Source organism: Triturus cristatus, chromosome 7 (assembly GCF_964204655.1).
Source record: "Triturus cristatus chromosome 7, aTriCri1.1, whole genome shotgun sequence".
Classification (NCBI taxonomy): domain Eukaryota; kingdom Metazoa; phylum Chordata; class Amphibia; order Caudata; family Salamandridae; genus Triturus; species Triturus cristatus.
This window is the reverse complement of record NC_140590.1, coordinates 875,193,614-875,206,559: the sequence shown is the minus strand read 5'-3', so window position 1 is coordinate 875,206,559 and position 12,946 is coordinate 875,193,614. Positions and strand designations below refer to the sequence as shown.

General features: G+C 43.6%; 1 protein-coding gene across 1 annotated transcript in view; it reads right to left on the bottom strand.

The window, feature by feature from the left end:
- LOC146810798 (gamma-aminobutyric acid receptor subunit alpha-1) overlaps positions 1 to 12,475 on the bottom strand; it is a 419,681-nt gene extending 407,206 nt beyond the window's left edge. Inside the window, exons 1-2 of the mRNA XM_085617828.1 lie at positions 12,065 to 12,475; positions 9,156 to 9,248 (exon numbers count right to left, since the gene is read on the bottom strand). Coding sequence (XP_085473954.1) covers positions 9,156 to 9,235 — 80 coding nt within the window. The 5' untranslated portion in view covers positions 9,236 to 9,248; positions 12,065 to 12,475. The remainder of the gene's footprint in view (positions 1 to 9,155; positions 9,249 to 12,064) is intronic.
- Between the last annotated feature and the right edge of the window lie 471 nt (positions 12,476 to 12,946).

Sequence of the window (12,946 nt, the reverse complement as noted above, 5' to 3'; positions counted from 1 at the left end):
GTTGTTTCTAAAGGTTTATAGAAAGTAAGTTTGCAATGATATTATACTGTTTGAATGCCGAAAAAGAAGAAAAACATATACAATTATGAAATTAGAAAGATAGAGTTTCAGATAAAACAGTTTTTTCTTTCGTAAAAAGTACTTTTTGGCTATACAAATCAACGCTTCACTGGCAAAGACAGAGCTAACAATGGGCATTGATTGTAATTAGGGCTCCCAGTTTTATGGTATTTATGTTTTTTAACGTTTCAGTCTGTATTTCTCCATATTTATTTTTGTGCCATTTTATCTGTATTTATCGATATTTATTTTGTGTTTTGCGTATAAATGAAGTTGAAAAACTGTAAATTTCCAGATATATTTAACTGATAGATGCACACTCATACTTTGATGTTTGTCGTGTTTTAGCTATTGCAGCTGTCAAATATTACATAACGATGCATCCACTGGTAAATACTAGCATTATAACATAAATGTATGTTGACAAGTGTCGTTATTTAAAGAAATTTCATCCTGTTTTTTAATTTCCCATGCTGTCCATATTCTCAGCTGCTGGCCAATAATTCATGAAAGACAGCACAGAGAGTCACTGAAAAGGAGCACCATTTTTTTTATTTCTCCACTTTTAAAAATAAATGCAGACAGAAAACACATGGTTTTCTGTCTGTATATATCTGTAAAAATCCATAAAAATGCCTTGTTTTATCCAGTTGTCAAAATGTAAACACTTCCCTTTGTATTTTACCTTACGATTAAGCCAAATGGCCTCCTTTTTAGAGCCTTTAATGCTTATGTCTAATGTTGGAACTGTGGAGAGGTAACTGGTGATTTGGCCCATCTTAGTCTACATTGTAAAACAATATCATCCTTTTGGGATAGGCTCTTTGCCTTTCTCTTTAAACTATTTAATTGTGTATTAAAAAGAGAGTTTTCCATGCTAATTTCTGCCTTCTTAATGGCAGATTCTGGTTCAGATGCGGATAAGGCTCTCTTGAAACTTTTGCTTACGTCAGCAGTGAAGATGGTACTTAATAATTGGAAGGATTCCCATAAGACTTCGTATAAAGGGTGGATGTGTTGGATTATTCATCTTAGGTGGGCAGACAATATTGCATTGCAGAACTCTCAATGGAAATCATCGTCTTGATCAATGTGGGAATCCTTGGACATTTACTTCAACACGCATAAACATCCGTGAACATGTATATTTTTGTTATATTTTTAAGTATTTTTGTACATTTATAGTGAATTTCTCGATATTGTATATTAATTTAATCAGTCATTTATTAAAGGTGTCTCTTATGGGTATTTATGAGGATGTCTTCTGTATTTTGTTCTTCTCTTTTTCTCCTCATTATTATTGTTTCCTTCTTTCTTTTCTTTCTCAGGGTTCTTCTATCTTTTTAATTCTTATTACTATTATCTCAGTTTACACAGTTTGGAATTTTGATTTTAGACACATGTAAGTTCTATGCAATATTATTTTATACAATTATGTACAAATGTCCAGCGTATATATCATTCCAAACTATCTGTATTTTTGCTTATTTTGTATTTTGTGAAAATGTAATAAATTATTTGAAATTAAAAATCCATAAAAATGGAAACCAGGGAGCCTTCGTTGTAAAAAAGAATAGCTAGTTTTCATTATTTGATTGTTGATTAAAATATAGCCATAGGGTCTGTTCAGATATATGTGGCAAATGTGATAAATTCATAGTTATGAGTTAAACGCTGCAGCCAAAGCTTCTCAATTCAGTGGCTGCAGTGTTCGCCACATAATTATGGATTACCATTTGACACATAACTTACAGATTTCAGAAGAAAGAAATGCTAGCACAAATCGAATAACTAAATACTGCCAGAGAATGTACTGCACAATTTGTATTTTGCTACATACATTAGATAACCTTGCCACATAGTTTGTTTCTGTGTGTCTCATAATCCTAGTAACCCTGCCAATGGTAAATCTCTCCAAAGTGATTTGAGGATTTTCAGTATGGTGGTTAAATGCATATTCTACACGGAACTATGAGCTATTTTCCATATTTAACAGTTCTCTGTTGTGAGAGTATGCCCCTTTTTGCATGGCCACCCCCATTGTTTGCTATTTTTGCTGGGTTTTAAACCTTGCACACTGGGGGACTGCTGTCTAGTGTCCAGTGCATGTACTCTGACCTGTAAAACATGGAAAATTGGCTAAGTACTGCTTGTCATATTTAACTTTCCCATAAGGCCATAGTATATGGTGCAGAAAAACATCCATGGTATGGAAAATTAAATGTCACTTGTGGACTGCTGCAGTTTAAACCTGGAGTCTGACCTCTCAGAATACCCTTTCTGACAGGGAAAACACTTCCTTTTAAATATGAATAAGTCACCCCAATGTAGGCCTTGTAGCACACAAGATAGAGTGCATGCAATTTTAAAATGAGACAGATAGAAATGTAATGTTACCATGTCCCTACAGTGACATGGCCCCAAAAGATATTCTCACTGGGGAATGTTCTGACTGTTCTATAAGGGAAATTGGATTAAAATATTAGCTCTGTTATCTTGGGTTTGGGACCAACTAGAAAAATAGTTCAACCACTATTTTTGATGTTTATTAAAAGCCCAATTCAATTGTGAAGTTTGGGTTTTAATTAAATACCTAGAAAGAGTAACTTTTAGAAAGTTACATTTTTACTGCTTGAAGCTCCTGGTGGCTAATTTACATTAGCTCTCCAGCAACTGCCTAGTAAGTGCTAGGCCTTAATAAGGTGTAAAAATGCCTTCCAAAGAGCTGACAATTCCCTGGGTGTGGGAAGTTGTTTTTTTATCCCCTGGCAGAAAAACGTGTTAAGGTTGATCATGAAACTTCATTAACTTGGAAAGGGGCCTGCCCTTTCATAAGTAAATGTATGGTGAGACCTTGGGAAGCCTGGCACAATTCCCAGTAGGATGGGAGCAAACCCCAGAACTGGTTTTGAGTTACCAGAGAGGATGGAACTGCTCATTTCCAGGCCACACCTCTGAGTGGGCACACAGGCTCTGCGCCAGGGAGGAAGGGTTACTCTATCTTGAATTTTTGAAGGAAGGTGCCCTGTTGGATTGTTTGGAGTAAGGAAATAGGAACTGCTGTGCAGTTCTCGCAAGATGTACGTCAGACATAGGGGTTTGTGGGAGAGAGACCACGGCGAGTAGGAGGGCAGCCCGGAGTCGCCACAGTACAGGTAAGTGCCTTTTTATTAAAATTTGTGTTTTAATATTTTTTACTAAGGGTGGTGCAGGAGGGGAGCAGAGCAGAGATCCAATGAGTTTTTTCCCAACTCCATGGAACTCCGCGTAGTGGCACTACACCAGCTCTGCCCGAGGTTAATCTAAACGCCTCTGAAAAGTTGGGGACCTGAAAAATTTGGGGCATTCCACACCTTCAGAGGACTGGAACCAATTGCCCAAGCCAATCTGCCCACGGTGCAGCTTTGTTGGTCTACAAAAACTGTTTCACCCATTTGGAGCTTCTCTCCAGTAGCAAATCTGTTATAGTAGTCTTTCAGTAAGAAGGTATCTGGCCTTGTGGTTCTCATCGTCGGACTCAGCCTGCAACCTTGTCCATCGGTAGGATTTTGAGCTATAAAAAAGAGGCAAAGTCCAAATGTAGAATTCTTGACCGGATAAAGACATGAAGAGTATCTGACCGACAAGAGCACTTCTCTGGGTGTGAAATTTTTATTTTAATACTCAGGGCTTTTTCCGCCCCAACAACCCTAGTGGAACCTCAGCCATTGGATATCTATCCAGCCTTCTGGAACTATTCTTCGTTACAGCTTGCAATCAACCTTGCCCCACTGGAGGATTTTTGACTTCCATTTCAGAGACTAAGTCCAAGCATAAAATCTCTGACTGGGACGAATTTACTTGTTGTACCTGACCCACGGCCAATCACGTCAGTCTGAAATCACACCGAGGGTCCCAGCTTGGACCATGGACTACTATAGTCAATTTACTTTTTTGATGGTGTTTTTTCACTTAAATCTTTAAAAATTCATATCTCCAGGTGACCTTACTGGATTTTTGCTGTTTTATCATAATTTTACTGATTCATTTTTTTCTCTCTTTTAATTAATCGGAGTGGATTTTTTGTTGTGTTGAATCTTTACCGTTCTACTGTTTTGGTACTTCTAAATACTTCACATATTTTCATTTCTAAGCCTGTCTGCTCAGAGTCATAACTATCAGGCATTGAGCACAGAGTTAAATTAATGAAGCCTTTCACAGTGTCTAACAGGTTAGTGACTTTATTACTTGTGTGGGGTGATATTTCCTTCCACCCCAATTGTTAATTTACTTTCTTACATCTGTGATAAATAATAAATATATAATCACCAAAAGAGATTAGCATTTCTTTTTCTGTGGAAAAGAGAGTGCTCCAACGTTCCTCGAACTTTAATACAAAGGTGTTTTTTAAGTAGCTGCTCAATGTTCAAGTTTCAACCCCAGAGTTATTACTGGGACCTGCAGATTGAAGTGACCCCGACCAGCTTTAGCACATATTGCCCAAATTAATTTCAACGATGCCCTTGTTGAGTCCTGAGACACTGGGGACACCTTTATCCCTTGTTTCTAATTTCTTTCTCCTGCAGTTTGGCAGAGATCTTTGACCAGGCCACACTGAACACATCTCGTCAAATGGGCGGCATGTGCTTCAATCGTTGTGTGGCTTCTTGCTATGAAGAAGTGTCTCACATATTTATAAATGTGACTCTACTATGTTCATTCTTTTACTCCCACGGTTGCAAATGCTTGGTGGTCAGGTAATGCTCGGAGCAAAGTAAGTCAATTAATTTAAATGTAGTAAGGGCGAGGGAGAAGATATTGATTTTAATCTGCAGACTGGAAACATAAGTTAGGCTGGCCTAGAAGTTATGGAGTTTAGTTTGACAGACTGTGCTCCCAGACACACATTTTTTAATTCCTTGTACTACCATTACTTAACCATAAATCAGAGGGCTTGAAATTTGTTTGGCTGAATTAGGTGCTAAATAATAGGATATTGATCGAATCCTGAAGTCTCCCACTATCAGGGCTAAATGAGTACTTTGATTAACAATGCACTCCTATAACGAAAGGGGCAAAGTTATGCTGATTTTGGGTTGGTAATGCAGGGCACAATAAACTCAATCACCTCTTGGCATGACGGAGTGAAACACAATAATATTGATAAAAGTGAGGATGAACGTTGCTTTTGAGGCCTTACGAAAATCCAAAGATGATTGATGGCGGAAGGGAGAAACATCCTTTACAACCAGTGCCATTTCCCTGCAAGCGCAACCACGCTTGCCTTAACCATGCATATGCCTTAACCACGCCTATGTATGATTAAGCACTGTGCGGTCTAGATGTCCGGATGGGCAGGAACAGGAAGTGTTGGGACAGAAAGCTATACGCATATAGGTAAGAGGAACTGAGACCAGATTTGGGAGGTGGGGGTAGTTTTAGGGGTGGGGTAGTTATTAGGGCTCAGGGGGAGTCGGTTTGTTTATAGGTCAAGGGGCTAGGTTTGGGGGGTGGTGGTAGTTTTAGGGGTTGAGGTAATTTTTAGGGCTGAGAAAGGTCAGGTTATTTATAGGGCCAGGAGTCAGACTTTAGGGCTCATGGCAGGGGATTTCAGGGGATTTTGGGTTTCAGGAATGGTGTTCATTTTTAGGGCTTGGGGGGTCGGGTTGTTTATAGGGCAGGAGCCAGGATTTTAGGGCTCAGTGCAGGTGGGGGGGTTGCAGTCGTTTTTGGTTTTAGGGATTCTCTCATTCTTAGGGTTTGGGGTCGAGTTGTTATAGGGCAGGGGCTAGGGTTTTAGGGGTCAGGGCAGGGGGACTAAGGTAGTTTTAGGTTTTAGGGATGGGGGCAGGGTTTTCGGGATCAGGGCAGAGGGGCTGGAGTGTGATCTTTACCACACATCCCTTTACCAATTATGCCTTTGCCATGAAATTGCTTGGTAATGACATGCATGGAAAAGGAATGCGTTGTTCAGATACATTCGTTGTTCAGGCTGCATCGTAGAGGCACGCATGTTTTAGCCATGTGTGCCTCTGTCATACAACCTGGCAGGCGATTTCGAATTGAAGGAAATTCCAAATTGTTGGCATTTGTATTGGAAACATGATGTTTTGACCTGGCTGTGGGCAGCCCTAGTCTCCTTACGGTTGTGGGACTGTAAACCTTGAAACGGCTCAAAGTGAAGGGCTGATCGTTAGTGGCTGGCCTGCAGGGGAACAGTCTGCGAATATATTTGATCATCAGATTTGAGGTCTTAAAAATCACCCTCTGTTCTTCTGAAAGTCATTGAAACTACCTCCTCAACAGGAATATAAGGCCTGTTTAAAAACCAATATCACGTGGCCGGCTGTGTCCTCTATAGCCAAACTATATCAAATTTATAAGATAGAAGACTATAGTTTGTATTCAAGAAAGCAGACTTTGGACAGGAAGCCCACCACCATCTGATGTCTCTCCGGATGAATGAATGAGAAGGCTCTCTGTTCGTCAAAGTGTGGAGACTGCTCTCTGGGTCACTTCCCACGTCTGATATGGAAGTAAACTGGACCATAATGTCCACTCGATTCAGCTCTGAAACACCATCAGCATCATCGTAGTGACCTGTGTCAAGTTGTTCATAGCTAGCACAAGTTTGTATCCACTTTTGACCAATTAAAATAGTGATGTACCATACAGGAGGCGAGGAGAGGCTTATACAGTGAGTTTGTTTAATTGTAAACATTTAAAAGATCAAAAAATCCGCCCTTGTTCTGTCTCTAGTGGATCACAGAAACGTATGTGCAAGAAAGAGGGCCTAGGCATGAGTTCCAGGTCCTTAAAGTTTTGAATTGTGGAGCCCAAGTGAAGTGGTGTGAAGTGGAGAAGTGTGGCTCAATGATTAGAGTGGCAGACCCTGATGCAGAGGTCTAGCCCGGGACCAGGGTTCAATTCCCGCCTCGGCGGGTCTTGGGCTCAAAAATTCCACGGACCTTATAATTCTCGCCTCAGTGCCTATTCCAATCATGGAGTCCCACTCTGCAACTCTGGGCTTGCTTAATCTCCACAACGGCCCCCACAACGCTAAGGATGCCTGGCCTCCACCTTGGGAGTGCCCAGGAGTGGACGCCTCACAGGGAAAGCCAGGATGGGTTCCACAGCGGTATTCGTACAAGCGCCTTGAGACCCTTGCAGGTGAGTAGTGCGCTATACAAGTATCAAATTTACATTTACATGGATTAGCTGTTACCTTGCCATTGACAATGGCAGCTATCTGGTGGTCTTTTCTCACCTGATCTTCTGCAAGCAATGTTGTCTGCCACCGCCCGGTGCTAATGAATGAATCTGTGAAACTCACTGCACGGACCGGCTCGCTTGCAGGACACAGATGGGTGTTCACACCTCGCTCAAGGTGAACACAATATCAACAAGACGGAAATGCCCATTGACAAACCGGACACCTTCCTGGCAGAGGCGTGAATTACCCAAAGGCATAAAAAGCGCGAGGCAGCAAGGCAGCATCCGGCGTGATTGATGAGATGCAACCCGAGCTGAGCTTATGGGATAAGCAATAATTATGCCCCTAATGGAGTTTGTGGTTCCTGGATTTACTGCAAGTTTACCTCTTACAGTGCATTTCTGCGGCATTTAATAGAGTGTTAAAAAGCAATTGCACGTTCGCCTTACAAGTGAAAGTCAATCAGAAGGAAATAAAATGCTTTAAATGAAAGTGTTTAAAAAAGACGAACACAAAGATCCAGAACTGTCCTTGAAGAAAGTGGATTGCTTGCACGGGGTGTATTACAAACAATTTAACCGGTTTAACACAGAAAACGTGAGTAACAATCCACAGACATCAATCCTCAAAATGGCCACAAAACGTGGGCATAGGTCTCACAGGTTCAGAATCTCTGAAGTCAGTGTATTGAAAATGACGTCTTTAAACAACATCCTATCTTTTGGCGTCATGTGCACATTTTATGTAAATGTTAACCAACTACCAACTATTTGGTTGCAACTCTTTTGATATATATATCTATCTATCTATCTATCTATCTATCTATCTATCTATCTATCTATCTATCTATCTATATATATATATATATATATATATATATATATATATATATATATATATATATATATATATATATATATATATATATAAAATATATATATATATATATATATATATATATAGTGCAGTACACTAACTCCATCTACAGGTCATTACCATAGTGGCATGTTGTGTTTTTCCCAAAACGGCATGTTACATTCATATTCCTGACAGATGGCTGGCATGATGTAGCGATTCTAATAATTTCTAAATGCAGCTCTAAAAGTGTCCCAATTTCCAGTAACCGACCACATAACGCGCATGCGCTGTGCTCGCCTCCCCTGCACCAACCATGAACCAGGACGCACACTACTGGCACATATATGGCTTTGGCAGATCGGCACATCTTCCGTATATTGCTGCTCTGTAACAGAAAGAAGTGCTGATAAAACCCTCGCTGGACCAGTGTGGTAAGCAGGTTGGCTGAGTGCCGCACCGTCCACAAAACCAGTGGCCTCTGTCACCTTGCCTCGAGGTGGGTCTCAGTTAAAAAGCAATGTTTTCAAATTTCATTTTTTGGGATAATATGTCTTTTTCCTTTTTTTTGTATAATGCACCTCGTGGAGCTCAGCTAAACGGTTATGGGGAATATTCGGATTAAGGTCGTCGAAAATATTCTCTTTCCCACATACTAAGGAAACAATGACCCTGTGATTGCAAAACACTGTGTTAAGCTTCAAATTAGGCATCGACGCGTGTGATTCGAATTTATGGCAATATGTCACATATTTTCTGCTTGCGAAACACACATCGTGCTCACTGAGCAATGTGCGGCTCGTAAAAGCACTAACAGCAAAAAACACTTTTTTCCCGGGCTGCACTTAGTACTAAACTCGCTTGGAGGTGGAAAAAATCCATCCAGGCAGCTTGATTTCTTTACTTGAAAGCGTGTTTCTTAAAAGTAAATGGTTAATTCATTAAAACTGGAACATACAATAATAATGGCAATATAGCATGGTTGGTTTCACCGGAGGCAGGCGAGCGTTTCCCGACCTCGGAGTTTGGCATCTTGGGCTGTGCTCACCTTATCGCAGTCAGGGACCCGAACAGCGTCAACCAGGCCAGCGCGCGGCCCCTGGCGCCATCCAACAAGCTCCTCGTCATCGCGGGCTCGTGACTGAAAAAGGAAGGAAAAAACGCGTAATTAGTGGAGTGCTGGGTGGGGAGGATGTATCAGGAGCCTGGGGGAGGGGTGATAACCACATACCATCGGTCGGGATATATTCACATGGGGCATATATCAAGAGACCATCTGAAGAGGGTTATGAGCGGACCCTTTGAAGGGATTCAAATCAATGGTACATCCTTTGATGTGGCTATATCAAGAAAGAGGGGTATACATACCAACAGGCTCTGTGGAGGGATGTAGCAAAAGGCCCGTGGACAGGATATCAACAGACCCCGTTCAGGAAGGTATATAGCTACACAAATATTAGAGGGGGATGGTGGCAGGCCTTGAGAAAGCCTCGAATCAACAGACATTGTGCGGGTACAAATAAACCGTTCATGTGAAGAGTATATCAAAACACCGCGTGAGGGGAATGGGGATCTGTGAATGGGCACTTTCGAGGGATATATATCAACAGACTTTGCAGAGGGATACATTCACACACACTTGTGAGTGTTGCAGCAGCAAACCCTCTTGGGGAGGTACATCAATAGGCTTTGCGTCAGACCCTGTGAATGGAGAGCTCAAAAACCAGGTGAGGTTGTGCATCAACAGGCCCTCTGGCGGGATATACTGACAAACCCATGGAAGGGTATATCAACATCATAGATCTAAAAAATAAATACAAAAACACACATTTTTCAGATGCATCCTTGGATGAATAAATCGAGAGACGCCCGATGTGGGATATATCAAAAGTGGGGGGATATGAACAGATCGTGTGAATGCAGACATGCGGTGGAGAGATATAGCAAAAGACAGCCTGCCAAGAGGGACAGGTTAATGGACACTTTCGGTGTAAATCTAGAAGCCATGCGAGGGATACAATGACAGCCTGTGTGATATTCCCTGCGAGGGTGCTTTGGAGATGTACCAATAGGCCCTGTGACGGAATGTGTCAACAAGAATCCCTGTGAACGGTTATTTAGACAACCTTGATGGAATATGTTATTAGACCCTATAAAGAAACTTTATGATTACACCACCAAACACTGCCTGTGTCAACAGAGCCGGTGAATGGCTGTCTCGGTGGACCGGGTGGCCATGCAGAGAGGGGGCCGACAAGGAATGCAGCAGTGGTGTGTGCCTACAAAATATTATTTTTCTGACTTGTGCGTAGGGTTAGGTAAATATTTTCAGCGGGTTTTGATTAGCACTACACGCTCCTCTGAACTGTAATACTGTTGGAATTCGTCTAAATATAGCAACACTATATGTTTCAAGACACCAACTGGATGGCTTAATGTCAGTTGCAGGTTTGCACATATATCTCTTTCTGACCTCGTCGCGTGTAGATTTGCAGCACTACTAGATATTCGACTATATTTTATTCTTGCTTCTTGTTCCTACATACCCGGAAAGATCGCACACAGCGTGCCTGTGATTAGCGTGCGTGCGTGCAGGTGGGGTCTGTTTGTTTACACGTGAACCATGCCGCTTGAAGGGATCTCTCATATAGTTTTGTGGGAATGCTGATATGTGACGTCCTCTAGGCCCTGTGACAGGCCCTGCATGTAAAGCCACGTGCACCGGTTCGGTTCAAAGAAAGAGTTTAGCGCCCAGAGATTGCGTCTCACCACCAATGCCCAGACTCGGAAGTGCATTTTGGTCTTGGCACTTATCTCCCTAGTTGGCACTGCTGATGCAAAGTTGGAAACGCGTTCTCCCTCGTTGACCCTTCTACCTTCTGCCACCAAGAAAGCATGAATACACTGATCGACTCGGGTGCCTCCAATTTCGAATGATCCTGCAGCTTGCAGCTTGCAAGTCTCATGGCCGATGTGCACAATCCTCTCTCTCTGTCTCCAAGGTTCCGTGCACGTCCCTGGCATTGCATTTTGGCCTCCTTCCGCTGTTTCATGAGGTGGAGCACAATGAGGGCAAAGCGCATTAAGAGTTCCAGAACTCATCGGTCAAAATAATTGAGGTGGAGTGAATTCTAGAACCACCGAGAAGCGCCTTTAGAACGGCGCTAAATGTTGTTATCATTCCGAGTACGTTTGACGCCCGCGGCTGCAGCCGAGCAAGTGGCACGGCACGGGGCAGCCGCTCTCACTCAAGGGATGTGGGCACACATTGATAGTCGTAGGTGGAGGGGGGAGGGGTTGGGAGTGGACCCTCCCCTTAGTCCAAAGCACCGGGTCATTAGGAAGGAATGGTCCCGGGTGCCAAGGATGTTACATTTGACACATGCGATCGTGGAAGGGTGAGAAACGGCCCACCGTTAAAAGGGGCATTTTACAAGCTATCGTTCAGTCCCTTGCACAATTCAAGTCGTTATCAGGGGAGACAAGCCGGGCAGCGCTAAGATCAGAGCACCCTGTTCGGATCACATGAAACAAACAAATACGCGGGTGCATGGCCTCGGTTAGATGTATAATGCTACAGAAAAGCAGCCATATATCCGCCCTCCCCTGCCTCCCCGCTACCGCTTCGCATTTCTGGCATCCCCGGCTGGATCTCTGCCTCTGTTGTCAGGCTGCAGAAAAGACTGGCAGATTTCTGCTCACGTAAGAAAAAAGAAAACAACTTTGGTGCCCCTTCAGTAGAACAGGGATGGGAGGGGTCGGATTGGCCAGGGTGTTTCCATCGTGTCTAAAATTGGGGTCGGGCTCTAAAGAAAAACCTAGCCCTGCCAGGTAGGTGCATCGATCGCTGCGGGTTTCCGAGCAGAATCAAACATGGTTTTTCCGGCACCCGCTAGACGCCTTCGAGCGCAGGACAGCGGCGGAGGGTGGTGCAGCATTGCACGGCGCGCGCCTTACCTAGATCGCCTCTGAGAGGTGAGGAGCCCGGTGCGGCGGGAGGCAGGAGGGCAGGATGCTCAGCCGGAATGGATGCAGGACGCCTGGACCAGTTTCTCGTCGCTGCCGCCGCTGGTGCTGCTGCTGCTGGAAGCCACCATAGATTCTCCCTCGCTCCTCGCTCGCTCCCTCCCTCCCTCCTTCTCCACTTCTCTCCAGGAGATCTCAGCACACGCCGCCCCCACCCTCCAGACTGCCCTTCCCAAAATACCCCCCCTCCAGCGGCTACTACAAGAAAGCCTCCACCTTCACCGAGGCACCGAGTCACAAGTCCCAGGGTAAACCGGATGTGAAATACGCCGTGACTTCATGCCAGGCAGATTTTATTTTAGAAAGGAAGGTGGCACCGCGGCAGCTCGCATCCACAGACCAATCCGCCCATTTTTTTCTCTTTTAGATGCAGCACGTTGTTCAGCTTGCGCTGCTCTGCCCTTAATCTTGTCCTTTTTTATGCTCCTGTGCCAATCTCGCGTTGGTGTGCACGACCCACTCTCAATCTTATACAAAGGGAGACAATTCTTGCTGGGTGGGGCGGGGCTGCAAGGTGAGGGGGGGGGGGGGGAGCTCGCCGTTGCAAACCCAGCTGATCTGCATCCGTGACCCAACCTTTGGCTAACATTAAGCGGCTTTATGAATATGCAATGGTGCGCACATTATATAGTGCAGGTGATACCAGGACGCACTACACAAGAGAAGACAATGGTGTGTTTTTTCTGCTCCTCTTTGTTAGACGGACGGGCACAACCCTTTTGTCTATTCCTTTACAGTTAGCTATTGGGCATCTTGCCCTTTCATATGCAGGAGGCATAAATACGACCGGTCAGGTGCACACGGTTTGCAGTT